Source organism: Halichoeres trimaculatus, unplaced genomic scaffold (genome assembly GCF_033239565.1).
Source record: "Halichoeres trimaculatus isolate MK-OKI-2021-1 unplaced genomic scaffold, fHalTri1.1 fHalTri1_scaffold_5, whole genome shotgun sequence".
Classification (NCBI taxonomy): Eukaryota; Metazoa; Chordata; class Actinopteri; order Labriformes; family Labridae; genus Halichoeres; species Halichoeres trimaculatus.
This window is the reverse complement of record NW_027437183.1, coordinates 17,407,097-17,432,987: the sequence shown is the minus strand read 5'-3', so window position 1 is coordinate 17,432,987 and position 25,891 is coordinate 17,407,097. Positions and strand designations below refer to the sequence as shown.

The window sequence follows — 25,891 nt, the reverse complement described above, 5'->3', positions numbered from 1 at the left end:
GGCAGTGCAGACTGCAGGGTGGCAGTGCAGCCATTGTTTACCTTGCATTAAATCAGAGTGAGGACCTCAACCGCTGTTAGTTATAAAATTAGCCAGTTTTTCAGGTTTAAGCAACTCAATTTATAGGTGCCTAATCGACATATAAGACGTATGCTTAGCACCTAAAGGACACAACCGTGTCTAGATCAATAATAGACTACAAAGTCTAGTAATACATGAAGCATCGTGTCCAAAGCTTAATCAAGTCGTTTTATTGGAGACGCCTTCAATAGCTACCTGGGCACTAAACCTGCTAACAGGTTTAGTGCCTATAGTGCTTCATTGAAGACCAGGTACATTCTCTTGATAAGGTTGTGACTTGTAAACTTGTGAATTGTAAATAGTTAATTTTACAACACAGTTTATTCATTTCAACATTTTAAATGATTTTTGTCCTCATTTTTTCACATTTGCAACAATATTATAGTAACGGATTGTGAGGCGGGAAGAAGACCCACGGGGAGGCCTTACATCCTACTTAACAGCCAATAAAACAGATTATACGGTAGGGGCGTGGCTTCATTGCGGCCTTGTGTGCAACAGGCCTCACCTGGCCCTGGGAAGAAGCAACACCCAGTGGATGTGCAATTTGGCTACTTTTCTTTTAAACCGACCAAAAACGGATGTAAAATTAACCTGGCCGTGGTCGTACTAGGAGCCCGTGAAAACACCGATGTTCAGGATGGTGACCCGTTTCCTGGAATCGGTAAATATTCTGGCGCCTATGGAAAGCTTTTAAAAGTTTCCCATAGCAATTGCTACCGTGCTGTTGTGAGAGAAAGGTTAATATTCGAGCTGCATGATTCCATTTTCTGTTCCCCATCCTACACTGGGTTCCCCTGTTGTGTTGTTTTCTCACAATACATGAATATATACCAAATGTACCAAATACCTTTGTATAAACTAAAGGGAAGACTGTGCAACCCTAAACGGTTACACCTGGGCCTGGTCTTAGCTGATTCCATACTTGTTTGCACTCTATCTTTGTCTAAATCTTTTCATACTCCTTACTTCTGAAAATTGAAGAGGGCAGTGGTCCTGTCATGTAAGTAGCATCCTGTCATCACACCGCTCGCCCCATGGGCAGCCTCCTGTTCACACACAAGCATGGTAGAAAGTTATTAACATTGATCGCTCAGATTGATTCTGGCAGGGCTTCACACGCTCTGCACCAAGCAAAACTGCTCCTGATAAACTCACTGTTTCACTAAAGCCTAGCCCGCCACCCTGATGACCCTGATACTTAAGGCTTATATTTGTGTCCTCAGAGTTACATCTAAAACTTTACAGAAATAGACAGACAACCCTTTAATATTGACTTTATTTTTTATTGTTACTTGTAAAAATAGTTTATATAGTTTATTGTTTCTGTAAACAATTTTATTGACTTTTTCCAGTAAGTTTATTTACATTGCTTTGTGAAGAGTAGCTTTGTTGTGTGTAGAATGGGGCTACTTGCAACATTTGGACTTTTTTATATGCCAAATTTTGGGTTTGAAGAGTTTTATGCAAGATCAGGTGGTTTCTGATGTAGGCAATTTCTAATAAATGCCCAGTTCTGCTCTGCATGCATATGTTGGTCTTTGAATGTGTGGAGCAATTGTCATCATAATTGTGTTGATGCCATTCTCTTTTGATGTATTGAACTATGATGACAAAATGGTCCCCCAAAATATTTGGCACAAAAGGCTGAGAGGCATGATGACTTTGATTTTTATGTTTTTTATTCTGTGTGTGATGCATTTTATGGTAGTCCATCATTTTGCTTCCCCACGTTTTCAGCATTCTGGAAAAATCACGACACAAGCAAGCACTGATCCAATAAACAAGCAAGACTATAGATCTGAAATATGTAATTTTGGACTTCAAGTACAACTTTTGTCTAGCATGACCCCTACGCCTTTTCTCTGGTTCCTGAGTGAGCTCTGATCTTACATTATACCCACCAAAACTACAGTAGAAAAGTTACATGCCAAACAAGGTAGAAAGCATTTTGAAACTGGCATATATCCCAAGATTCTTTAAGTTTCCCTCAGTATTTTCTGGATGTTCAGAAGTGGCCTGTGTGTAGAGTATAGCTAGGTTGAATTTATATGCATTATTGGGCCATGCCATTATGTCCACTGTTAGATGAAGTATCAGTGAGTCCCCTCTATAATGACTCTTGACAGTGAGTGGAACATGTTGGGCATCAGGTGAGGGCGTTGTCTTCAGGGTTGATGTGGACAAAAGAGGTAGATTTAACAATTTGAAGTGCTAGAAGAGAAGAGACAAATTGTGGTGATTCATTGGGTCAGATAATATCGGAACTGCACCTCTTAAGGTGTTTTACTTGATCTTCAGCAGTCAGCACCTGCCATGGTCAGAGGAAGAGAAGCCAGTGGACTGCCAACAGGGTCAACAGGTCTGATGGCCTTTGCTGGGTTGTGCACGTGTGTGTGTGTGTGTGTGTGTGTGTGTGTGTGTGTGTGTGTGTGTGTGTGTGTGTGTGTGTGTGTGTGTGTGTGTGTGTGTGTGTGTGTGTGTGTGTGTGTGTGTGTGTGTTCCTTCTCGCTAAAATGTGCTTTCTCGATAAATGTTCTGTGCCTTGATCTAACAGAAGAGCTACTGGAGTGCATGTTGCTGGAAAAGCTTGTGCTGGTTCTGATAGAAAAGTGCCTGCAGTTTATTGGAGAGGGGGTTACATGGCTGCACGCCATTCAGTGTCCTCATGACAGCCCCTTGTTCATGATCAGAAGCACCAACAATGGGCACCAGGGCATGTGAACACCAGGACTGGTCCACATAGCAATGGGAAATCTGGCTTAGGGGAACACACACATTTGTCTTCTTGACAAACTAAGCCTTACTGATGGAGGCTTCACTTTACAACTTACAGGTGGTCTTGATGTTATAGCTGAGTAGTGTCTTTATTTAGCCTATAGTTTTATTAAAAACAGTCCAAAGCAGTAATCGAAGTCAGTTGCTGAACAATCCAGCTCCCGTACCAGCCACCTGAGGCTGACTCCTGTAGTGAGTTCCAACTAGGAATGGGCATTTTAAGCAAGAGTGCTATTCAATAATTGCTAGGAACTATTTGAAAAGTATTGGAAGCCACCACTAACCTATATTCAAGTACTCACAAAGAGGGAGGGGCCATTGCTTGCTCTGCACATCGATCACCAAACTTACCCCTCTGGGTGACGAAGCCTGTCATTGACTGTTGCACTGTAGACAGCGCCGCACTCTCTGCTGTATGCCTTGCTCCCACATGGCTGTGTGTAGTTGTTGATGACTTGTGATATGCTGGCCTAACCTTGCAGAGTTTGCACTTCACCTCAGTTTCATTCATTTTTTCAAAGGTGTTCCCACACTTCCCATTCCATAATTGAGCCTCTCTTCATTCTTCCTTAGGTTGGAAGACCTCCAGCCTGTTGCCTCCTGGCCTGGCTCTTTGTTCATTATGTCTGTCTGTTGCTGTAGTCACGTAAAATATGATCTGGCTTGGACACAATTTGTTTTATTTTGTAAGTCCCGGGCGTTTAAGGTGGTTTCCATGCACAACTTCCTGTCCTGCTCAATCTGCTTTTATGTGAAATTGTCACAGCTCAACACAGCTCAGGCCTCTGGCAAAAAAAAGTGACCTGCTGAAGACAGAAAAAAGCCACAGTCGCATAAACTATTTGATTTCTTTTATGTTTGTGACTATTCAAATATTTAAAAATCATTGCCCATCCCTAGTTCCTACTAGGCCCCATTAGCTATTTTGGTATTTTAATGCCCAATTTTACCACAAAATGAATTAGTTCAAAAGCTTTTTAATGTCTATTACTTGTTTCACTTGCCACTCTTCCTCCTTCTACAAGCTCTCTTGGCATTTGGTCTGATAAATAAATAATAGTTGGCTGAAATCACTAATGGGATCTCATTCTGTGCAGCAACTCTGGTTCAAATAAAGCAATAAAAATTTGTTGCCAATCCCTTCTCTGTATTTGATCTGTGATTATTAATTCAAGGCCAAAAAGTAGCTCCAATACGTTTTATACAATTGATTTGTCTGAGTTAAAGAGCCTCCCTTTATCCCAGTAAACCATCAGTAGTTTATCAATAATGAATGTACTATTGAGTGATAAAGCTTTAGCATGATGGTATTAATAACAATGGCTTTTTGAGCAGGGAAAGCAGACATTGCACATGAACCTTTTTGCTTTTTTGACCCCTCGTCAAATGCAGTGCTGTGGCAAAAGAAGGGGGCACTATGAGTAGTGTTGAGAGCGTCTGAGACAAAAGACTGCGCATGCAAACCAGCCATAATGACACCATCTTCATCTTAATGAATGGCACTTTACCTCAGTAGGTCATGTTTTATATGGTTTTCTCTGCATGATAAACTGCGTTCATAGATGCATTGTCTCATATGAGCCCATGCTGTGATTTCCCCTTAAGATTTAAGCCTGTTTTTAATGCAGCGCTGCCTGGGAGCTCAAAGACTTCTTGTCCCAGTAAAAATGTGTAAAGAGTCACACAGGCTCTGAACAAGTTTTGTAGAGGACCAATATGAGAAAACAACAGAAAAAACATGTCCAGTGCAGAGCTCAGTGAAGTGACCCATGAAACATGAGTTTGAGATCTTTGATTGACAGGTGTTACCAAAGAGACGTGTTGTGTTTTCACTCTAAGCACAAAAATCGCACTTCATGTCACACCTTTATGCTGCAGAAGCTCCCAAAGACGATGGACAGCACACGCAAACACACCATAGTTACACACCGTGTTCGTCAGCACACACTGAACTGACAGACACAGGAAGACGTGATGACACTTTGCTGTAAACATGTCAAAAACAAGATCCACAGTGTGAAAATTGTTACGGCTACTTTGGATCAAAAGATGTACGGCTAATTTCTCTGAGCATTTAATGAACCAACAAGTAGTCCAAGGACTGAACGAGTTGCTGGAAACTTGTCTGGAAGGATATGAAACATATTTTATTGCTTAAAAAAGGGGTAGGGGTGTTGCACTAGGATGACTGGACTTGTTCAGATAACATTTTGTGAAGCTACTATTGTGGGATAAGCATTCGTGATTCAGAAGAGCATGTAAAATACTTCAATTTTCTGTTTTCTGTAAATATTTCACTCATTGCAGTCATTTTTGGCTACAAATATGTAACAATCTGCTGATTTACTAGTCCTGGGCCTACTCCTTATTCCACACAGAGTAGAAACATGTAGCTCAAACAGCCACTGAGATGGATCCAAATAAATTGGATCCAAATAAATTGTATAATTGAAAAGTAAAAGATAAGTTAAGGGAATATGCAGTTAATGAAGAAACAACAGTTATACCAGTATGATTTGAGGGTGTCATAGGCTTTGAGCCAACAACTTTTCCTCCTTCTTGTCCCCTCAGCTGTTAAAAGGTCTGTCAGTGTTAACAAGGTGTGACCTCTCCATCTCCTCAGCCTCTCACCACGCCTTTCACCCGACACAACATGCTTTTATTATTATAGCATTTTCCATTAGTATTAATACAGTACTTTGTGTGTGGCCGTGTAGGAGCTCACACACTGTAAGCCAGCAAGCCACCCATTCATCAAAAATAGATACAGTGGCATCTCTGCCTGCAGCTATCTATGTTGTTGTTTTTCCCCTTCACTGCCCTTTGGTCTTGCCTCTTTTTTTACTTTGCCTCCCATTTCCCCATTTCCTCTGCTCATTTTGTGTGTGTCTGTGTGAGTGTGTACAAGACATACACTTAAATTCGATGCATTTTTCTAGTTATGCCTCCTTCATGTCGGCACCACACCTGGCAACTGTTATGCAAAAATAACATCACACAACATTTCCATTAGGAGTGTTAATGCCTCCTCCCTCTGTCACAATGTGGCACAGAATGAACATGTAATGTCAAATAACCATTAACTCAACACTTTGTGGCTTTTAGCCTGAAAGACCTGACAATAATCAGGCTTTAAATTTCTTCCTCTATTCCGTAAGAGTGTGGACGTGGTGTAAAATGCTGATGAAAACACGCTTTGATAGTGTGCAAGAAATTAAAGGCCTATATTTAATAGTGCAAAGATAAAATAAGGAAATGCTAAAACTGAAGTGTTGTTCTATGAAACAAATATATTTATTTTAAACTTGACGCAAGCAACGGTTCTCAAAGCAGTTGGGACATGGGCATGTCTGCTGTTGCGTTGCATCACTTCTTTTCTAGACAACACCATGTAAACACGTGGGAACTGAGGAGACCACTTCGTGGAGTTCTTTGACAGACATGTCATCCTATTCTTGACTGATGTAGTAGTTCAGCTGACCAACAAGGTCTCCTGTGTCTTTTTTATTTGTTATCGTGCACATGATATTTTTGCTGCATCACAAATTGGGCCACTTTGACACCAGCACTCTTACCAAGGAGCCATGCTAGAATGTAGTGAGGCATCTTCTTATTAAATGGCATCATGTTATCCCAACCTGTTTCATTTAGCATCAGTGGTGCCAGTGGCCCCTGTCCCCAGCCACTTCCACAAGCTCCGCTGGGGGGATACCAAAGTGTACCCAGGCCAGCCAAGAGATATAATCCCTCTATGGTGTCTTTAGGTCTACCCTGGGGTCTCATCCCAGATGGCGTTGCCCAAGACACCTCACAAGGGAGGTGTCTGGGAGGTATCCTCACTAGATACCCAAACCGTCTCATCTGGCTCCTCTCGATGTATGGATTCATGTGGAGGTGTTTGTGAGTGGTGTTTGAGCCCATGTAGCAATTTCCACCACAGAGTCATGACTGATTTTAAATCCAAATTCAAATTCAACTTTATTTATAGGGCACTTTTCAGCAAAGATAACGGTTTAAAGTGCCTCACAGAGGCTAAAAACAATAAACAAATGAAAATAAATCAGACCCTCCCACCCACACTTACCCACATCCACACAAAGACACACACACACACATACACACACATACACACACATATACACACACAAAGCAGGTATTTGAGAGTAACGCTGAAGCTAAAGCTGAGGAGTGATGGCTTGGTGAGACCTTGTGTGAGGAAAGAGATACCGTTGGGAAACATTGGAGGTAAAAATAATAGGATGGAATAAATAAAACCTGCTAGACCAAAACAATAAGAAGGCAACATAAAATGAGAAGGTAAATAAGAAGCTCCATAGCATGTAAGAAAAGAAACACAAGCAAACTAATTGGTAAACAAATAAAAATGTATAAAAATAATCATTAAAAACCTTATAAAAAATAAAAGCAAATGAAACCATATATAAAGGCAATTATTAGAAGTAATCATTAAAAAAGCAGATTTCTTCTCCTTGTCCAAGCTGTTTTGAATCAGAATCATAACTAAGTGTGTGACTCTTTTTTTGGAGCTTTTGATTACCTTACATGAATCTCATTTGCTGGTTACAAGCAAATATTTAAATTCCTTAGTCCTCTGAACAAATACAAGCCCCATTTTTCATATAAACTGGCACAAAAAAGAGGTTAACAGTTTTTTCTTAAGACAGCCCTAAAGAACATAGCCTTCCAAACATGGTCCATTTGGTATCCTGCTTCTCTGGAGCTTTTTGAGGATGATTAGTTGGCTTTTTTTAATGATAAAGATCATGCAAGTAGTTAATATTTTTATGACTCTGAGTGGGCTAAATGGGACCTCTGTTACATGCTTCAAACACATAAATAATTGGTTGTTCAGAGACACATTATAGATCCAGAGATGACTAACTCATTTTCTGTGAAGCTTTTCATGTTGTTTTGTAACTACTGTTTTTCAGTCGCCTTAAAACCCACATAACTCTTTGTTTTACCCTCTTAATGCATATTCTGTTTAGCTATCCTTCTGTTGTTCTATTTTCTTTGGGTGCAATACTCAAAAGAGTGTTTTTACAACATGGTTTGACTCTCCCTTCTGTCTCTGCTCCCTTTTGTTTTTCTTGCTAAGGTTGTTTTTTGGTAAATTAAGGTTTATTTTTGAGTCAGTCTGCACTTTTCTCAGTGTCTAGCCTTTATTTAAATCTCTAAAATGTTAAAAAAAAATGTAAGAAGCTAAATTGAATACCGTTTTAAAACTTAAACTGTTGCTTGTACACACACACACACACACACACACACACACACACACACACACACACACACACACACACACACACACACACACACACACACACACACACACACACACACACACACACACTTTTGCATGCAGAGACTCCCACACATGAGTGGGCAGGTAACAAACATTTAGACATCCATAATTAAAGGTCAACAGTGGGTTGCAAACAGATACTGAGAGGAAGTCTGTGTTTATGCTAATGCCTTGTCAGACAGAGAGGCCAGCGACTCTCTGACACCATCTATTAGTAATGAGACAAGATAGCAGAAATGCACTGGATATGAACCAAACAAATGCTGCTCCTGGCAAACAATGGGACCTGACAGCAGTCTGAGTGAGTGCTTTAAAATTGGGCAGCATGTGCATGCAGTGTTTGAAGGGAGCGGGTGGGATGAATGGATTTGTTTGTTTATTGATGTTTGTGTTTAGTGTTTGTCTCACAGCAGTGGTCTTGTCTGGCCTGTTTGCAAACATGCTTGAACACGAGTGGGGACAAGTGTACAGGAGAGCTCTGGCAGCCAAAATGCAGTCAGAGGGAGAGGCCTGCTTGTGGAGGCTGGGGCATGGAGGTTTTTTTTTAAAAGCCAAAATAAAGCAAGGCTGTAATCATTTCTAAACACACACACAATAAAAACATTAAATCTCTTCTCCACTTTAAGACGCTTTTTATCCTTTATTTCTGTTTGTAAAACTGATGATGGAAAACAATTAGGACCAGGACTTGATCTCTTTACCTTTGTTATACTTTGTATTTATGCTCATAATAATACACAGATGCAGTCATGCAAGGACACATAACTATAGTGAAGATTTTTCCAGCCAAATGTTATGTTTTTAATGTCTGTGCCCCATCACATCCCCTTTTAAAGTGAAATTTACCATCCTTTCATTCAACATCCATATTTGTTAGCACTGTTTTTGGTCACCACCAAGTGGCGACCTCTAGTCTAAAAATACGAGGCAGTGTGTAAGCATTAAAGTCTGCAGTTTGTCAAGTGTCCACTTGAGGCCGGCTCTGGGAGTACCAGAAACCACAGATACACCAAGCCAAAAAAAGCCATTCACATCAGAAATAAACATGTTTGCAGCCTGGTATAAAAAAATGTCTCCAAACTGAATAGCTTATCTTCCTAACAGCACACACTGTTTGGGATGTGAATTTTACTGTTATGCTGCAGTTTAGAAGGTATTAAGGGGCCGTTGACACTCAAATGGTTTTAGGGTGAAACGCAAAAGTATTTTTGCGTTTCGGCCTCACATTTACACGGAAAAGATTTCAGCTGACCTAAAACGCAAACTTTTCAAAAAGGCCTCCAGAATAAAATTTTTTTGAAACACTGCCGAAACCATTGCCGTGTAGACAGTAAGCCCGCGTTTTCGCTTAATTTCATTGAATCCGCTGCCTGTCTTTAAACAAAATGAGCATCTATTGCTCAACTTCTGTTCTTAGTATTCACCAGTACACCAAATGATCGTCTCAACTCTACTTCGGTGGAGATCTCCCAAAAGCGGCTTCTGTACAAGTCAGTTATAGCACCACCTACTGGCCGGGGCATGCTTACTACAGCATTTTTCAGTCTCTCAGTGTTTCCGTGTTTTTTAATTGCATTTTCACTACGTTTTAGCTTTTTCAGATGAAACGTTGTCGTGTAAACGGGGCATATAAATGGGAGTCTGCCCAGTCACAGGCAAAGCTCAGCTGATTGACAGGCACGTGCCCTATAAGCTGTTAGTGAGGAGGCTCAATGGTATGGTCACTACCAACGCTTCGCAGGGTAAAATCTCACACTGTAGCTGCATTCCCATCCAAATTGACAGTACCCTTGACTTTTCTTGCATTTCTACTTGACAGTAGCTTCAAATGAAGGCTCGGTTGATTCATATGGTGTAGACACTGTATCATCTGTCCTTACTTCACACCTAACCCAAAGCGTAAACACAAGAAGAAAACTAAATAAAGAAACATGACTTCCTCATTAAGAAATCAGAAGTTGAACTGTAGCGTCACACTTTGTGTCAGATTTCTAGATTTAGAGGGAAAGATTATGTATGAAGTGGGCAAGGAAACGGTAGTAGTGTCACTTAGGAGTTTCTACCAATGTTGACTATTCAGTGACTGATGCATCAGTTAACTTGAAGAAGTGAAAAATCAACATATAGTCTCAAGTGTGATGAAGCGCACTGAAGTTTAAAAGAAGATTTTTCAAAACTTTTTTTGAGGTTTGAAGATGCTTCAGAAAAAGGGGGTGTGGGCGGGGGGCATTACTGTAAACAGAGCTTGGTGTTGACATCCTTTCCATGAACCCAGCCCCACATGCACAAGAATGAGCTGACAATGTTCCTTTATTCATAACCAGGAGACTGAGGAGCTGCAGTCAGTCAGTACAGTGAGCAAACAAGCAGAGCGGCAAAGTGAAGTCCTGCTGGTAGTGATATCATTATGTGTGTCCTGTCTGGACGAGGGGACCACAGTGAGGTCAGGGGCTATGGGGTGTAATCTCTTGATTGAAAGGGTTTATGTGTGTCAGTATGCGTGTGCGTGTCTTTCTCTCTTGCTGGTTGGGTGTCTTTGTCTCAAAGAAAGTGTGTGTGTGTGTGTGTGTGTGTGTGTGTGTGTGTGTGTGTGTGTGTGTGTGTGTGTGTGTGTGTGTGTGTGTGTGTGTGGGATTAGCGTGCCTCTCCAGTCCTCTGGCTGTAATCAGACGGGACATTGGCTCCATGACGTCCCACAACCCCCCCACCACCCACTGCGGTAGCGCCTCTATCCCTTTCACCCTGTCATGTGTGTTTTGCTGCCGGTCTTCAGGGTATTGGTGGTAAGTTAAGAGTTAAAACGATTATTTCTGCTCACATCACAGAGTTCTTTTTTAAGAAATCTACTTACTATTTAATGGTAATGATAGAATCAGGAAGAGAAAGCGCTGCTTTTGATTGGCCACATGGCAGACAGCAACAAACATCATGATCATTTCTTACGTCTGCTTTGTTTCTTAAGTTTTTCTGCTTGCTTTTTTCTAAACTAGGATATCTGAACTGGCCTAAAAGTGAGAGTCCAGCCTTAGAGGGATAAAGCAGCTCCATCAGGGCGACAGTTGGAGGGTCGTCAGATAAACAACCATCACTGATCAAGTTAGTCTGAGCCCTCTGACCCTACACTGGCCTGTCTGCTGTTGGTTTGACCCTTCACCTCCCCCTTTGTCTTTAAGACCAACACACAGCCCAAAGAACACTCACCAACCACACACACTTACACACTCTTACATTGCCTCTTATCCTTGACAGCCCTGATGCTCATATGAAGATCTACTTCAGTGATTTCAGGACGGTTTCAGCCATAAACTCTCATTTAGGAGGATATTAGCCAGGGTCTCGGTCTTGTTACTACACAGTGCTTAATCACATTAGACCATTCTTGTGGCTTTTAAATAACAACAAGGATGGATAGTATCATTTAAATAAACCTCAGAAAGCCTACTTTGTTGCACCGTATGCAATGGCACAGCATTTATTGTTTTACATCATTGTACTCCAATCATGATGTGCTCTTAGTGCCATGCAGAGTTCACAGATAATACATTACAGATACAAATAGCTCATTATATGAGCACATGGTGGGGAAAAATGGTTTGGTGTGTTAGTTTCTGAACAATGTTCTCTCATTTTTTAAATCCTGCTCTGTCTAATGAAGCCCTAAAAATACCACACACTCACCAGAAAGCAGGTTTTGGTAAGAATTTTCTGGACATTCTGGAAAAATAAAGATTTGGATGCAAATTTCTCATATTCCATCAAAATAAAGTAACAGACGCACAGAGCTTCAAAGATTTTTTTTTTATTTCTTGCATCCCAACATTAGAGTCACAGTCTAGTCCCTCTTTGCTGCCTCACAGATGGAGCACTGTCAGACTCATGAACCATAATCAACTTTACCAATTACACTCCATCTCAGAGCACTTATTCCACACAGAACAGCATCACTAATGCAAGACATCACACAGACGTCTCCCTGCAAATACACATTTATATTTTCAAATTGATCAAAGCATAATGAAATAAGTCTTCTATGCTTTTTAAAAAGCTTAATTTGCAAGAAAGATTGCTCTGCAAAGCATTAACATAAAATGCAGCAGATGCATGAGCGCATCTCTGCAACCCCATCCAGCTTGGACTTAAAAAAATCTTTTCTGCAGGCCAAATGGGTGACATTTGAAAATGTCAGTTGATTTTTTTTTTTATTTAGGCATGTAGTGTCCCATGGGTGCACACAGCACAAAAAAGACATATGTTAGAAATGATCATGGACTTGTAAACATGGACAAGCCTGAATAAAGGAGACCATGTGGAGGGCAGGCAGTGAGGTTAGTTGTGTATGTGTGTGAGTGTGTCATTGTATGTGTGTTTGGGGGAGTCAGGGAGATAACGATAAGCACCACTTAGGCTCTTTGATCACAAAAATTCATCAATCTACTGCCCAAGCGCTGTGTCTGAGAAAGTCCTGCAGAGATGGATCGAGGTCCTATGCACACGCCCACACACGCATACCAATGCACACACTTTTCTCTTAACCCAGAGCTTTATTCTTCCAGCTTTAACTTTCATCCATACAGAGCTGGTCACAGAGCTGTTACTGTAAAAGCAAGTATGAGGCAATCTGTCCTCTGAGTTAGGCGCCCTCTCATGGGACCCCTCTTTTCTCCCCCTCCTCACCCTGGACGCAGTTTGTCTGGAGACGAAGGGTTAAGGAGGAACAGACCCTCTGAAGAGCTGCCTGCTTAACCTCTGACCTCATGGTGTATGTGAGAGAGAGAAAGAAGGGAGAGGGAGAGGGAGGTGTGACAGCTAAAATATTACTTTGCAGTTAAATCAAATACTACAGGTTACAGTTTGGTGATTTAAGAACCTTTCAGAATAAATCTCTGTGTGTCGTGTGCTGTGTTTGCTGTAAACCCTGAGCAGGTGCAAGGAGTGAGGGGTTCACCTTACTGTGAGAGAGGCAGAAACATGAAAGACAAGAGAAGAAAGGCAGCTATCATCGCACCCCCACCCTTCTTTTGTCCTGCAACCCGGCAGGCCTCACCGCCTCTCTGGGCAGCAGGTTGTCAGTGATGGGGTCCAGCTGGAAGAGACTGGCGATGCCAAACAACCTGTCAGAGATAAGAGGAGGCGGACAAGGTATGCACAGGAACCCAGCACCCATACCACAAGTATTCACTGTTACACTTTAAACGATACTCTCTCCTTCTTGGATACTTTCCTGGACGAACATGTGGGAAAAGCTGGAGGCTCCTTGTTCTTTGCTTTTATACATGCACCAAAACTGATAAACTGCACTTCACTTTGAAGAGTTTCCACTCCTGAGGTGGTGAACACACTTTAAATAACCCTCTGGGAATGTTAATGGCATGCCACTGCTGCGTTTGTGGTCTAATCAGAAAAGAGCAACACTTGACTTTCCAAAATTCTTTTAAATTTATTATCTTTTTTTTGTATATAAATCTTTCTCTTATTTCCATAGAACAGAAAATTTGGTTCATTTATCACAACTATTTATCACCACTTGGAGATGGAGGGTGAAACCAGAGACAATTCAAAGAGACACAAAAAATCTCTGAACAATACTGTTAACAACAAAGAAATCTTTACAAATCTAGAGTAATAAATACTATGAGCAGGACCATGGCTATAAAAAATCTCATTGTAATACCCAAACATACCCACAGACACACAGTAATGTAAATCAAATAAAAATACAAAGGAATGAGAAGGATCTGCCCTCTTAATACTGGTGGTCTGTAAAATTACTGCATGTAAAGCACCTGGACAGAAATGTAAAAATTGCTTCATTACATTAAAATCAACAAAAACTTGCTCCTCCCTGCAAGAAAATGCATTTAACTTGTCCTTTCCAGAGCAGCTAAACACTGTATGCATGCAGCAGTAAGCCTTGATATATGAAAAAAGACTGAAATGAATATTAGTAAGAGTTGGTGCATCAATATTATCACATTAAGGGTCCTGTGACTCTGTTTGCTGAGCAATCCTTGCATGTCAAGGATCAACACTGGACTCATGAATAATTCAGAAACAGATAAAAATGGGCCAACACACGCACACAATAAAACATGCTGCACTCCAGCTATGACTGGTCAGCTAGGGATAAAAGAAAGCCGCCAGCTCATTGGCTGGCTCTCAGTGAACGGGCAAAGCTGATAGGCTGGCTGGGGGTGACTAAGAGGACATTGGTGACAGCCGCATGACGCTGAGTAGTGCGTTTACCCAGAATGCAGTGGAAAGAGTGTTTACAGGTCCTTCAGCCTGTAGCATCGTCTAAACAAACTGTTTATCTCTATGGTGCAGCGCCTGCAGCCACCGCTGCCTGTCTCATTGGAAATTAACTCATAGCATCTTTGAGTGGAGCTGACATAGGCTTTACATACAAACACGCACACACAGACAACTCATGCCTTTTCTCCTCCACTGACACCGAGCACGCAGCTGAAAAAATGTCTCCCCCAGGCTCTGCAGTGAGAGCTGAGATAATTTTGGTCAGTAAATGTTACTGCCTGTCTGACAATGGGTCACAATTAACATGCTTCACTGTGGAAATAGTGGGAGTCAATGAGAAGAGAGGAGGCCGGTCCTGAAGAGATGCACAGTACAAACGTTTGAATGACACCTGTCTTTAGTGTTCTGAAACTCATATATTACAACTTTGACTGTCCTGCATTAGAAGCGTCAGAGAGGTCCAAGTCCAAGTCCAGTCTTTTATGATCAACTTCTCCATCCAGCCCAGGGGGAGAACATGACCAACACATGAAACCTTTTCACACAGCACAAAACACACCTTTGACAATTATTTAACAATTAAAATCACATTTACTCAGAATGCTTTACAGCATTTTTCAGAGGGTTGGCTGAATATGAAACAAGGAATCTGTCCACTGATCAGTCTTTTTTGTATCCTCTAGTTCAGTTAGGAGGCTGCACTCCATTCCGGGACCCCACACCGGATGTGTGTGTGCGTCTCTAGAGTGTGGTAGAGAGGAGGGGAAAGGTTGGGCGTGTAGCGAGGATACTCTCTGAGAGGAGGGCTGAGCTGTCTGCTGTGAACGCTCTGAGAACTCTGAGGTGGAGGTCCGCAGCTCTGGCTCTGATAGGGGTCGTGGGCCACGTGTTCTCCGAGTGGAGGTGAGCCCTGGTGGGCTATAGCACTGAGTCGAGAGCCCTGAGGGCTGGAGCTGTAGGGAGGGTGTGGGGTGTAAGGCGGGTATGGGTCCACAGGGGTCATAGCAGAGGGGAGTGGGCAGGTGTAAGACCAGGATGTACAGTTGATATCATCCAGTCTGGGCTCTGAGCTGGCAAACATGCACGCCTGACGCTGTCCCATGTCTGAGCTGTAGGGGGAGTCAGTGAGGCCCAGGGCAGGGGTGTTGGAGAGAGGGGGAGGGTAGGAGGAGGGGTGAAAGTAGGGCTCACCCTCACTTGGTGAACTACCAGGGAAGGCTTTCTTGTACGGGTGATGGCGATTTCCTGAAGAGCAGTTCTCGTCTGCTGCAGGGAAACAGAAGAATTAAATGTTTTTTGTAAAATTAGTAAAGTAAAAACTGGAAAAATCCTGCTCAGAATTTCTAACTCTGCATATTAGACAGTAGATTACAAAAGAACAAAGTGCCCTGAATGTTTCAGCCTCTTTCTTACAAAACTGTCCTGAAATGTGCTTAAATCTTAGTGAATCATGATCTCAAAGGCTGTCTATGACTGCAATAAAAAGTCTCAGGTCAAAATCAATTTATCTCTGACAGAAATTATTTTATCCAGACAAAAACCTTGAAACAAAATGGGATTTGTGAAATTGCCCTTTTTGCCAAGTGATAGAAAATAAGTATGTAAAGGTGCTGAAAAAATTGAGAGATTTCTTTTTCAAACTGAAATAAAGATATAAAACAGAGGAGTGATGCAATACTGTGAACAACACCAAGAACCATTCACTACAAATTGAATAGCTATGATCAGTACAAAATCATCTACTTGTAAGGATAATCCAGATTTAAAAGCTGTTTGGGCCTCTCATAGGAGACGCAGTTCTGTGTTTAATGACATGCATTTCATATTAAAACAAAGAGCTACTTCAGATTTTAAAGTACCATACTAAGTGCCTGTGATGAGGTGTAACCTAGACATCATCTTTTAAATGTTTCACAGCCTGAGTTTTTTCACAGTTTTATTTAAAAATATTTGAATCTATTTTCTGTTTTGAAAATTTTAACTTGAGGATACTTAAGTGTGAGAAAAACATAACCAGAATGCAAAAATTCTGGCATGGTCATTGTTACAGATTGTCTTTGAATACGCCCATGCATACGTGTGTAAATGAGCAGACATGGAAATCAGTAATTCAATCACTCATTAATTTGTGTAGCTGCCTTGGTGAATCCTTCTTACAAATAATTGACAAACACAAACTAAATGTCAGTCTCAGATAGGGATGGGTACCGAATTAGGTACTTTTATAGGTACCGACCGAATTCTGTAAAAAGTACCAGGTACCGATTCACATAACATCAAAAGGTACCATGTTTAGGTACCTAAGCACATCCTTGTGACTGTAAGGGAGTGGAAAAGTAGGCAATTTCCATGCTGGACATAAACACAGCATTGCAAGGTTATATATTGAAGAATAAATATGTTAAATTGAAAAAAATGAGATTTTACTATTAAACAAAATAATATTCATTCCCACAAAAACACAAAAAAATACTGAAAATTTGTACCATTGGGTACCGATAGCGATTGCCAGGTACCGGGCATCGGTACTGCATTGTTTCAAATGTGAAAGTTAACCATCCCTAGTCTCAGAAGAAGTTGATGTTAATCTGTGTTAGAGTTGATTCCCCTCTTCGTAAGCAGCTAAATTTCAATTTATTTGAGTAGGCTGTGAAAAATCATCCAAACAGACTTTCCTTGAAGGTCCAGCAACTCCTTGGTTACATATTTAACCTGATGTGTCACCTCTAAAAATCTGGGATGACAAAGAAACTATGTTGGATAATTGTAAAAACAATCTCCGCAGAGCAACTTTATTACCAAGATGCAGGGACTAACTTTAATATTTTTAGTGACCTTTTTGCAAGTTCATTAGACTCATATTGATTTCAGGTAAATGGGGAAAATATATAAAATTAATGAAAAGAAAACTTGACTTTTAAAATCACAGGACACCTGCAGAAACTCGGTCAATTTGTTCCCCACTAAAACTCAGGCACAGAAACGTCACTCTGATCACAAAGTATTTACTGAACCACTTTTAAATTACTTTCAAGAGAGAGAATTACACAGTAATTTCCACCGTTTCAAAAAGCATAAGAGCATTCAACTCATATGAAAATAAATCTGGCGCTTGTGTTTTGAGACATTAATGAGACCCAGACTCTACCTTTCCTCTTGGTGCAGTGGTAGACCTGCGACTGTTGGCCGTGCTGCAGGTGTGGGTGAGGCAGGATGTAATGTGCTGGCGGGGCATTCAGCAGCTCCTGGGGACTACTGCTGGTCAAGCCGTTCTCACAGCTGTAGGGGGAGCTGACAGCTTCCGGTGAGGCTCGGAGACCCCGACTTTCCCCACTGAAGGGGCTCCCAGAAGAGCAGGCTTTCTGACGAACAGTACTGCGAGGGACCACAGGGTAGTCCTTACTGGAATAAAGATGGTGGTGAGTATTAAAACAGAGGTGACAACTTCCATCTGATATTGTTATTGCTTCAGGTTTGCGGCACAATTGCCTCTCCTCACTCTGTACACATTTCCTCTGCTTTTATTCTTTTTTCTTTTCTTTCAAGTCTACTTAACCGTTCTCAACCCTTTCAGCTCAGATCTCTCTCCACACACGCTGCCCTCTCTGTGAACTCTGTGGTATGTAGGGGACAGCAGACTGCATCTCCCTGACTCTCACTGAGATAGTGAAACACAACACACACTTGTGCACTCACACAGCCAGTGCTGCTTTGAGATAATACACAGGTCTAAAAATAAACATCCATCCATGTGTCACTTCAGATAGACTCTCCTCTCCTCTCTTCTCCTCTGCAGCACAATAACACCGGGGTCTCCCTCCTACTCTTCCACGCTCCCATTGGCTCGTTAAATTTTCTAAACTGCCTGCTCGAGCAGCGCTTAAATAAAGATTAGTTCAGCAAGCAGACAGACACCATGTTTGTCCATCAGCTGATCTGCAGTGACAGAATAATAGACCAGCAGCAATATGGTGATATCATCCATCCATCAATGCAGCACAAGGCCTGGTGCTCGCTGTGGAGTGTTTTTGCCACACAATCTGGACCAGCTCTCAGGCAAAGATCAACCTTCAGGTGACAATGGATTTCATCTCACTATACCACTCGGCAAAACACATACACACAGGCACACACACACCAAATGTCTTAGACCATATGTGCCCTATCATAACATCCCTTAGAGGAAAGAGTAGTTTCCTAAGAATGCTCAAACACACACACACACACACACACACACACACACACACACACACACACACACACACACACACACACACACACACACACACACACACACACACACACACACACACACACACAGAGCTGCACTCACCCTTGCAGCTTGGCCATGCGGTGCAGCTCGTTGTCGTCGCTGCCTCTGAAGCCTTTAGCAAAGGGATTATTCTCAATCTTCAACTGTGTGATCTGAATTTAAAAAAAAAAAAACAGAAAAAAATTGACTTGTACATCAACAAAAAACAACAGTGCATGTACCCGTCTAAAAAAAAACACATTTCAATAAAATTACATGAAAAAACAAATTATTAACCTTTTTTTCATTAACACCAAGTCAACAGTTCACTGAGGTTCTGCAGATGTTAAAAGCCAACCCACTGCAGCTTCACACGTCCGACATTCCTCAGCTGCTGACGTTTGAAATGGAGCGAATATCGTCCTCGCCAGCTGACACAGAATAAACTGTTTACCCAAACAGCCGCCAGGTTTAAGGATTTCAGGCCAAAGCTTTTAGAGGTCCAGAGCTCAAAGCTTTGATGTAAAGTCTAGCAAACTTTTCCCAGTGATGTCATGGGGGAAACCTCCAAGCTGCATGTCCATCACTGAGCCAGGAAGTGAAAATACTCAGGTCAAAACCAACTTTGTAGACCTGAAGTTCCTCATAACATCTACCAAACTATGTGCTCAATCGTTTAATATTGTAGTAAATAAATGACATAAATGAAAAAAGTTTGATACTAGCTGTATTGTTATTAAATCAATCACTGAAATTCATGTCTGGCTTTTTTTTTACACAATCAATAAATTTAATTTAATGAGTTTCAACTGAAAAAAAAATATATATATATAAAAACATAAACATTTCTTCTTAATGAGATTATATCACCTATTAAATACATGTTTACATCAATTAGTATCAACTTAACTGCTTTTAACCAATATTATCATAATTATCTAAAATATTAAAAAATACAGCAGTTCATCAGATCAGAAAAAAAAATAAATGATGTATGAACTTCTGTTGCTCTATCTATCACTGTAAATAAATGATATGCTGCTGCCAACGCAGCTTTTTTATTTTGAAAAAGAAAAAAAAGTTTTAAAAAATATATATATATATTCGTAAAAAGACAAAATTAAAAATTAAAAAAAAAAAAAATTTAAGGGACATGTGGAAATTGGACAATTTTGTGAGTTTTTGCTTTAATTAACCATTTTGGAACTAAAGAGAACAAATCCTGGCCTACCTTTTTATAAATGATTTATTTTTCTAGTATTTGTGTTATATTGGAGTGTGATCAGAGCGAAGCCTTAGTCTGGAAACTGAAGGGCTTAACAGAGAGCTTAAAGCTTAGCAATCCGTCTTTCCAGGAGAAGACGAGGAAACTGCACTAGCCAAGATCAAGGGAAGGAAACAGGTCATTACTGACCCACACACACACACACTCCCCCAAACATGTCGACTAACACACTAAAACACACTCACAAAGGATCATTTGGTTTTGGATGTGATTACAAATACTGAGAAAGGGCAAATAACAAAAAGGACACATCTTGACTTTTTGGATACAAAATGCAGTAATACAAACAAAAAAGTGTTTTCTCAGTGTGTGTGTGTGTGTGTTGTGGTAAACTATTTACTCAGACTGAAGCTTCAAAGTAGGAGAGACTAAAATCAGAGTTTTATACGTTTTCCAAATCTTCAAAAATTTGGTTGTGTTGCATTTCTGATTTGCACTTAAAATCTATTTTATCATTATCATCAAATAATTATTGATTATAGATAAATGCTGCTTGTTAAAAACTAGTAACCAAGTACTTTTAAACATCAACTTAAAGTGTGTTTTATTTAATTACTCTATGTTAACATTAAAAATGATTTTTTTAATGTCTTCTGCTTTCACAGTATTTCTCTTTTATTTGTGTTTTTTTTTTTCATGTAAAGCATACCTTGTGGTTCTGGTAAGATGTCACAGCGATGAAGGCGGTCTCAGAAAAGACGTGGGTGCAGAAAGCTGTGTTTTTGGAGCCGAAGCCGTTGTTCTCATCTGCCTTCACTATGTGTAGACGAGGCTGGTATTTGTGCATGGAGTTCAGTATTATCTGCACAGAGGAGAGATTGAGAGGGTGAGATTGATGGATATCGTGTTCCCAGAAAACCTACATGCAGATGATGGGGGTCTGGTCCAGTTGTATTTAAACCACACAGAGTGAAGTGAACATAATTTGTTGGGATTTTTTAACCCCAGTTTTTTTTTCCCCCAGCAGACTGAACCATAGAATTATGCATAGTACCAAACAGTTGCCACATGAATATAAATGGGACATTCCTAGTATCTGTATCTTTAAAATTTGATCATTAACCTGGCAGACTCTGAAAGCTGGTTTTCATAGAAGTTGAGTTTAATAGCTTTAAAAGAGTGCATATACATGGATTGAAGGATTTAGAATTTTTATCCAAGTGAGGGAAATGTTAGAAGTGGCATAAAAGACTAAAAAGTCAAGCTAAAATAACTAGACTTAAGCAGCCGTTGTTGATATTCTCATCAATGTTTTTGTTGAAGTGGCTTTTAATTAGATCACAGCCCTCAGTGTACGCGCAAGTTCACGAGCACGTTTATTTATACAGTGGGGGCTCAGTTTAATCGCAGTGACGTGTCTGTCGCTGACATGCATTAGCTAATTGATCTAAGAGTCACTGGAATCATTAAGTCTAATTTAACAAGTATGAAGGATGACGCGTTTGTTGGTTAATATGCACACGCGAACATTTTCGCAAAACAACATGTTCCCACCTGCTCCTGTCTGTATCAGGAACTCTAATATACTACACTGAGTAGATGAACACGGTGCGTCGATATTAAAACGAGAGAGAAATAATGGCGGGAATGAGCGGTCCTTGTGCCCTCGTGGTGATTTGTGTTGTGTTGTGATGGCTGTAGAATTACTTTCACGAGAGTGAGCTCCACGTGCTGCCTCTGCCTGCCTGGACCTGCGGCACAAGTGTGTGTAATCACTCTTTTTCCTTTTAAACATCAGGTTGATTATTTGAAATGCACATCATGGCAATTTGATGACCATTTACACTGGAAAATTAACTATCGCTTCCTTTGTTTCTAAAATAACAGAGTTTTTTGAATTATGAAGTCTTAAACTGCCATGGTAAACCATTTGCCTGCCACAGTAGATAATTTATATTTTTGAATTCAAAAATAGAGCTAGAGTTTTCTTTCTTTCAGAGTTTTCTTCTTGTAGAAATGTAGACAATACGTGTCAACAGCATGTTGAAATGACAGACTTACGTGTCCAAAGGGGTCTAGGTGGTTATTCGTGAGCTTGAGCTTTTGGAAAGACACGAGCTGGCGGCTCCAGTGAGCTCCGGTGGCAGGAGAGTCCGGGTGAACGTAGAGTCTCCCGGGCATCGCTGGCTCCGCCTTTCCCGTCACTGACCTATACAGTGAATATTTAAACAAGTAAGACAGTGACAGTCAGTGGGTCACAGCGGTATGTCTGCTCTGCTTTGACCGGAGCCCCGTGGCGCAGGAGGCCTAGCTGGTGTTTTAATTAGACAGGCACAAAATGCACCTTGCTTACTGGTTTGAAACCACAGCTCAGCCAGACAAATTAACTCAGACCCCAAATATACCTCAGCTTCTTCGCCTTAGTTAGAAAAGATGATGAATTGGAATAAAACAATGCAGACTACCTGAAACTGTCTTTAAAACAACAGCAAAAATGTCACACTTTGATTCAACAATAAACACAAACATCCGAGAAGTAGACTTCTGTGCTGGTTTTACATTTAATCTGTGAATTATTTTTTGGCTATTTTTTTCCCCTTTTTTTTCTTTTTTCTTTTTTGTTTGTCTGAACCAAAAGTGGCTAAAGAAGCAGGCTCTGAAGAAAGGGGGAAATAGGGAGCACACAAAACATTTGTTGCCTGCAGGCGTCAGGCTTACATGACACGGACATTGTAAAGTCGACATATTAAATGTCCTAAGACACGGTCTATCCGTAGGCGATATGCTTTCGTTTATAGTGCATTAATATATAATGCATCAGGATGTTACAGGTGGTTTACTGCTTAACATTTCAAATGTTTCCCCGAAATTTAATAGCTAAATACATAGCTATAAATGTTTTTTTAATCAAAGGTTAACAGTTATAGAAGATAATAACAGTAGTCTTTTCATACGCTACAAACTTGGAAAGTGGCACTATTTCGAAATTAAATATGGGCCCACTGTACAGATATCTTAATGAACAAAGTACGTCGAAGCTGTAAAAAAAAAAAAAAAGCAAAAAAAAAGCAGGGTTTGATTGGTTATGGAAGCCATTGATGGATCTTGCTTTAAGTGTTCTGTTCAGATTTACCCCGCGGTACGGCACGTTTTCAATGGGGGACTCTAATCCGGTGTGTCCGCCCGGTGAACCCTTCTTACTCCGGTTTAACCGCCGGGCAGGCACCATCAGAAGGGCAAACACAGGGAACTAGGCCATCCCGGTCTGGAGGTGTGACCCGGTCTTAACGCAGAGCAGGGGCAGTGAGAGGACTGTGAACCCACACCATTGTGGTTGACACAGCATGTTACAGAGGTCAGCAGCTGAGATTTCTGATGTAAACATTGCTGAATGGTGGTGGTTGTGCTTTTTTCACAAAGCTTACCTTTCCTTTCTGAGGTTTTAAGCGTTTCACAGGGAAATGATCTTACCTTAACCCTTTAATCAATTATGCTTGAGCTACTTTTACTTTTTGGTGATGCTGCTTAGCTAGGTTTAACGAGTTGCACATGCGTGGATGTTGTTTTTGGCCTGTACGAACCATTTGTTGTCTGCGAACTTGTAGCGATGGTCATCTGCGGGGACGATGTCCATCAGAAGGATGTACTTGGTTTTTGGGTTGAGTCCGGTGACCTTTACCTTGTAGCTGGGGAACATCCGCCTATGGAAAAGAAAAAAAAAAACAAAAAAACAAAACAAAACATTTTTTGATGTCTTCTTGAATATGCTCGAATTGTGAATAGGCCTACCCAAAGCTGAAGAGAAACACAGAAAGGGACAAGACGCCCTCCAGAACTGGACATAGGCTACAAATTCTATGGTTTGTTTCAGATTTATCAATTCAGAATATGTCTTCATCATTCAGTTCTCCAGAAAGCGCAGTTGTAAACGGGGTCTTATAAATGACATGATAATACATTCGGATAAAGCCATACCTCCCAGCCTTAGTGATAATCATTTCAGTTCCCACTTCATCAAACTTGGTCCAGAGTTCTCTGTCGTGAAGGAAAACTTTGATGCCCTCCATCCCCTGCTGCAAAACACAAACAGAGCTCAGTACAGGGAACATGGAGTCAGATTGAAGCCAGAGAAAAAGCCTCAGATGAGTTTCGTTTCCTATGGGACATTTCAGGATTAGACTCAGGATGTTTTTTTTTACACAAAAGCTGGGTTGTTTTTGACAGTGCAATGGTTTAGGCCTGTTAACAGGAGTCATCCGTCAGGATTCTCAATAACTTTGCCCAACATGGTTGGCTTTTTGATTTTTCAAAGAAAAAATGTCTAAATTTTTCCATCAAGATACAATGGTCGATTACTCATGAACATTATCTTGGCTTTTATGTTGATCCTTTGGTACAGGTCGGTACCTGCTGGCTGGAGGCTGTCTGCGGCGAAGATGGTGCGTTCAGGGTGTAGCTCGGTTTCTCTTGTTTGGCGTCTTTTGGGGGATCCATGCAGTCCGAGTCCGGACGATCTGCAAGGCCGAACTGGTCTCCTCCGTTAGCCATGTCCCACTAACACACACACACACACACACACACACACACACACACACACACACACACACAAAAAAAAAAGAAGAAGATATATATATATATATATAAATATAACACAAATGTATCACATTTGACAGTATAGGGTGGATGTCCATTACCCTATCAATTCATGTAACAGTGAATTGCTAACAAAGGATTCACATTTGTTTGAAGATTTAAAAACCAGCGTCTATGAGGTTGCATGACAAAGATGGGACTGTGTTGGCCTTGATTAATTTTTAAATTCTACTTTCACTGTTAGAATCTATTTCTTCAATTGCTTGTCGAGCATGTTGTATTTATTGGGAGAATTTGACTGTTTGATGACTGATTTTAAATACACAGGGACCCCAAACGAACTTGAATTCGTCTTTTTACACAAAAGCAAAAAGATGAAATTACAGGGAAATAGACAGTTGAACCAATCACATGAGTTTAAGGCACTAAATGTAGGCTGCATGTAGCACTTCAAGGCATGAACATGAACTTTCACATTGTTTTGTAGGTGGTATAGGCTATAACCCGTTGTTCACCATGCATTATGTGTAATACTAACCAACTACAACCAATGTTAATTCAGTGTTCAGAATTACAATTAAAATTACGTGTTGTATTTAGATCTCTATGTGCATTAAGGGGAACTGGAGCTGACAGTCGCTTAGCAGTTGCATCCAACAACAGTCCACACACGCTGTTAAAAAATGGAAGCAGCCTTTGTAAGTGCAGATCTCTGACATCAGACGAGCCAACCGCCGCCTGTGCCTGTGCTGTGCGTGTGTGTGTATATTTTGGATGGTCTCCCTGCGGCCCTTTACCTCAAACGCACTGCTCTGACCTCCGCGCACAAAACACGCTCATCCTGCTCCCGCTGTTTTGCTCGCTTAGATTTCCACTGAATAAAGAAAAATCCAACTCCTCAGTTATCGTTGCTCTGCGTCCCAAGAAATCCACAATGTCCCTCGTGCAGCTCTGAAATACAAATCACCGGATTGCTTTCTCGCTCTGTTGTCTGCTGTCTGTTGTCACTGCGCGTACAACGCGTCGCGTTCGCTCCGCTGTCTCCTGACACGCGATCCGTTCAAAGCAGGGGTAATTTCCGTCTCATGTGTATCGCCCCTCTCCTTATTGGCCTCGTGGACTCGTTGGCAACGCCGATCTGATGCCCGCTCATCAGATCCTTCATTACAAATGGAGTCAAGTCCGCCTCGGACTCTGCGCCCTCCCCCTCATGCCTTCACTGCTCTCCCATAGGTCTGCACAGAGCGGCCGTATCTGCAGCCTAAACCACGGCTGAGGCACTGGCCAATCACACACATATACACACACTTTGTCTCTCTTTCACACACTCACACACGCACGCACCACGCATACACAGGCTCTTTCACAAGCGTGAACATAAACAAGC

General features: G+C 41.1%; 1 protein-coding gene and 1 long non-coding RNA gene across 3 annotated transcripts; one reads left to right on the top strand and one right to left on the bottom strand.

Annotated features, from left to right (window-relative positions):
* The first annotated feature begins 330 nt into the window (after nt 1-330).
* Nucleotides 331-17,737, top strand: LOC141790530 (uncharacterized). The gene is made up of 3 exons (XR_012598274.1): nt 331-745; nt 13,106-13,321; nt 17,600-17,737. It is a non-coding gene; the product is annotated as an uncharacterized LOC141790530 (long non-coding RNA).
* On the bottom strand, nt 14,772-25,679 carry LOC141790529 (T-box transcription factor TBX5-like). Of its 2 annotated transcripts, none has more exons than XM_074670466.1 (9): nt 25,302-25,679; nt 24,319-24,465; nt 23,887-23,984; nt 23,493-23,612; nt 21,973-22,120; nt 20,621-20,773; nt 18,768-18,859; nt 17,583-17,836; nt 14,772-15,700 (listed from the first exon to the last, which is right to left on the bottom strand). In XM_074670466.1, the coding sequence occupies exons 2-9, from the start codon at nt 24,457-24,459 to the stop codon at nt 15,123-15,125; spliced, it is 1,584 nt and encodes a 527-aa protein (XP_074526567.1). In that variant the 5' UTR covers nt 24,460-24,465; nt 25,302-25,679; the 3' UTR covers nt 14,772-15,122. The 2 variants fall into 2 exon arrangements, with proteins under 2 accessions (XP_074526567.1, XP_074526568.1); XM_074670467.1 differs by having other exon boundaries at nt 23,887-23,981.
* Nucleotides 25,680-25,891: the final 212 nt, after the last annotated feature.